At 55.7% G+C, this 4,140-nt stretch overlaps 1 protein-coding gene across 1 annotated transcript in view; it reads left to right on the plus strand.

The window, feature by feature from the left end:
* The window catches only part of CEP104 (centrosomal protein 104), a 39,919-nt gene extending 35,811 nt beyond the window's left edge, over window positions 1-4,108 (plus strand). The window contains exons 18-19 of the mRNA XM_045299218.1: window positions 1,336-1,441; window positions 2,322-4,108. Coding sequence (XP_045155153.1) covers window positions 1,336-1,441; window positions 2,322-2,437 — 222 coding nt within the window. The 3' untranslated portion in view covers window positions 2,438-4,108. The remainder of the gene's footprint in view (window positions 1-1,335; window positions 1,442-2,321) is intronic.
* Window positions 4,109-4,140: the final 32 nt, after the last annotated feature.

The raw sequence follows: 4,140 nt of genomic DNA on the forward strand, positions 1-4,140 counted from the left end.
TGCCCACAGCCACACCCTACCCTGTATTCAGAGGGCACAGTGCTCCAGCTCACGTTCGCGCGCTCTCTCTCTGTCTGTCTCTCTCTCTCTCTCTCTCCCTTTCCCTCCCTCCCTCCCTCTCTCCATTCACTTACACTCACCTGCTGTCTTACCAGGTCATTCATCAATGGCTTTACTATGGACTCTGCACGTAGTGGTGCAAAGCATTGAGTGGTTTTCCTTACTCTTGCCATCACTCGTCCGTCCCCTGGGGCCTCCCTCAGGGCACCTGGAAAAGCCCCGGGGGTGCAGTGCTAACCAAAGTTCCACGGTTCAGACCCCCCGGGGGGCACTCACTACACTCTACGTGACAAAGGTGCAGCGGTCACCATGACCGTGCTGCGGACAGTTAGCTCTGTTCTGTGCTCCGGGTCACTGTGAACCAGAATGGATTCCACAGCAGTGTGCTAGTCTGTGCTCCGGGTCACTGTGAACCAGAATGGATTCCATTCTAGCAGTGTGCCAGTCTGTGCTCCGGGTCACTGTGAACCAGAATGGATTCCACAGCAGTGTGCTAGTCTGTGCTCCGGGTCACTGTGAACCAGAATGGATTCCACAGCAGTGTGCTAGTCTGTGCTCCGGGTTCTGATCTGTGCTGTCGGGTTTGTGCTATAGGGCTCTAATCTGTGCTACCGGGTTTTATTCTGTGCTGTAGGGTTACTGTGAATCAGAATGGATTTGACAGCAGTGGATTCAGATGACATCTTGGCCAGATTCTGGAGTATTCTGATCCCTTTTGATTAATAAAACAGCCCAGCCCAGTTTTGGAATTAAATTTCACATAAAGTGCAATGCCCTCCTGCTCCTCCCTAGAGAGCCAGCCTGTGATTTGACGAGGAGACGTTTGGTCACCCAGGCCCACCTGCCCATCTCACATCAGGGTAGAGGCAGGGGAGGGAGGCTGGGGCCTCCAAAGATGACTGGTTGGCAGTGCCCGCTTGTGTCAGGCATCAGGCGCTGAGCCCTTATGGGGGCCTCTGCCCATGGGCAACCCAGCCCTGCTGCACTTGGCTGCAAGGTTCTCATGCAGGTTCCCAGATGTGGGGCCAGCAAAGTAGCTGGGCCCCACCATACCTGCAGCACCCTCCTGACCACACAACACCCGCCCGGGACGCAGGGGGTGCAGACCTCGGGCGTGCTCCGTTGGCTGGGGGCAGTGTGTACAGGCTGCAGAGCCACCTCCTGCACTGTGGCTGGCTGCTACCCCTCACCTTCGGCATTAGCTGTACGTTGTCTCTGGTGTGGTAGAAGCAGCCAAAGCTGCCTCAGTGGCCTGAGAACACATGTCTCTGATCTCTCCTCCCCTTACAGGCATGGAAGGTTCACCTGATGGGTCCTGCCGGCTGCACCATGAACATGCGCAAGACACACGTCCTATACAAGGCACAGGTGCCTCCACTGGGTAAGCTGCCCGTACTCTGCCGCCATTGCCCCCAGTCTCCCTCAGCGTCTATGAGGCCTTCGTGAGTGGCCACTAGCTCCTGAGGCTCCCCAGTGACCCCAGGGTACGCTGCTGTCTGCGTCTTGTCCTGAAGCAGGTAGACAGGTGAAACTGGAGTACTACACAGATAGGCCACCACCGGTTTTCTGTCAGATTTAAGATGTCCTACAGTAAGATCTCAAGTGTTCTAGTTGTTGAAAAAGACCTTGGATCCACACCTGTGTGAGGAGTGGCCCGTGTACTGCCGTGTGGTGAGAAGGGTACTCAGTGTGTTTTGCTCAGGGATTTGGCTGCCTGCTCCTCACAGCAACCACTAACTGGGGAGGTCCAGGCCCAGACGTAGCCCGCCCTGAGTGCATCTCGCTCCTGTGGTGTGGTGGTCCCTGGTCTTCTCTCCCTGCCTTCTCTCGGGGTGGGAGTGCTGACTGCAGGGCTGACCGCTGCCTCGGTCCTGCTTCCCTCTGGGACCCAGCAGGCACCACACGGAGCTCTCTACTTCTCTCTCTGCCCGCAACCCCGTACACATGCTCAAGTGCTTGCTCTCTTGATATCTATCTCCATCTCTCCCTTTGCATTTTCTCTATCTGATTCAGCCTGACACTGTCCATGGTTCTGATATCGACCTGCACAAGTGGACAGCGAAGGCACATCCCTGCACCCAGCCTCCCCAAAGCAAACCAAACTCACTGCCATCGAGACAAATCCGGTTTATAACCACCCTGTAGCACAAGGTAGAACCGCCCATGTGGGTTTCCAAGACCATAAATCCTCCCAGGAATATCACCGTCTCCTCTATGTGGGCCCCGAGTCTCCCTCCTAACACGCTGTGTTCTCACTGCAGGTAAAGGCTCAGCAATGGCAAGAGCAGGCACCTCGGGGACCAAGGCTGGAAGCAAGATCCCCACCCCAAAAGGAGGCCTGAGTAAAAGCTCCAGCAGGACATACACGAAGCGGTGACACGAGTACAGAGCCCCTTGTCACCCTCCGTGACCAGGCAGACCCTCGGACTCAACATTTCTCCTCCAATCAGCCTTTGGGGCCGGCACCACCAGCTCCCACTAAACGGTGGGTCTGGGCCTGACCACAGTGCCAGGATTCCAAAGCGCCTATGCGTTCCTGGTTCTGACCTCAGTCTTTGTGGCCACGCCACTGGCTCATGCTTGCTGCGGACAGTGGAGCAGCGGGTTAGCACAGCATCCATCGACAGCACTCCAGGAGCGGCGGCCATCCTGGGACACTCCCTCCGACCCTTGGCATCTTCACCTCCCCACGAGGGGGCTGTCCTCAGAGGACCCCAGGAGGCAGGGGAAACAGCAGTCCCAGAAGAGCTTCTGTGGGTTTGCTTTGACTCTGATGACAGCAACGGTCTCATCTAATTGTCCTTCCCTCTGCTGCACCGTCCCCTAGCCCCCCACCCACGCAGCACAAGAGGGCTCAGCACCTCCAGCACATGTGTTTGCCGCTCACTCAGAATAAAGGTCAGAGGGCAGTCGGAGCAGAACAGACGTGACTGAGGGCTGCTCCCCCAGGCTCCCCTTGCTGCCTGGCTTGGTGGGTCATGACATCTGTGCCACCTTCATTCCCAGCACAGCCCTGGCCTGCCCAGCCGAGTGCACCCCAGACAGTAAGGGCAGCGCAAGTATGGATTGGGGGGTAGGGAGGGGGCAGGAGGGGGTCCCTCCTTCTTGGAGAGGCACTGCTGATTCCCTACCCGAGCGAGTCGTTAAGGAAAAAAATTATGACATTCTTTCCTAGCTGATTGTCAGTGCATTCGTCAGAACCAGCCTGTCCTACCAGCTGGGGCGTAAATACAGGTTTGCTTTTCATTCTGACTCGAGCAAGAACACTTCGAACACCCTGACCCTCAGGACGAGCCTGCCCACCCTGTGCGCTGAGGTGCATCACCTGGGCCACGCGAGTCGCTCGCACTTGGAACTCATCTTCAAGCAGGTTACTTACATGAATTTAAAGGACCAAAACCCCGCTTAGCGTGGCGAGAGCCGACCTCAGAAAGTGCTCTGTAGACCCGCCCCTCAGACCCTCCCTGTGGAAATGGGCCCCAGCTTCCTGCCGGGCATTTCCTCTCCAAGAGGACTGCTCTGAAATGCCACTGCCTCCCCTGCAGTGCCCAGTCCACTAGAGGGGTAGGAACGTTTTCGCTGTCTTCAGCACACAAGTGTACCCCCGACCCAGCAATAAGGATTATGCTTACTTCCCGAATGTTACACGGACGGGCTTTCAAAATGACAGAAATGCTTGGGATTGATGAAATGTGCATCACACAATTAGGGTAGAAATACTGTTCAGTTCCCGTCCATGAGAGAACAGAATGCGCAAAGCTCAGGACTAGTGGAGCAGTGCACCCCGAGTGTCTGTAGCCATGCGTGTGCAGGAACTAACCTCCGTTTCCGGCTCACTAAAACCTCCTCACAGGACTGGCCGAGAAGACTGAGCGTGATGAGATAGGCCAAAACCACGCTCTTTCTAGAAACCACTACATCAGGGATCACAGGAGGGAGAAATCACCTTGCAAATCAAAGTACAGATGCCAAGATGTGTATCACGTGATGTTTTAGGCTTTCAAGGGGACATTAGCCATTATTTTCTAACCCATTTGTAACATATAAATGAAAGGCTTCTGAAATAGGCCATTGGGGGGG

This window comes from Echinops telfairi, unplaced genomic scaffold (genome assembly GCF_000313985.2).
Source record: "Echinops telfairi isolate 266 unplaced genomic scaffold, ASM31398v2 ScPeMD7_7457;HRSCAF=8495, whole genome shotgun sequence".
NCBI classification, from domain to species: Eukaryota; Metazoa; Chordata; class Mammalia; order Afrosoricida; family Tenrecidae; genus Echinops; species Echinops telfairi.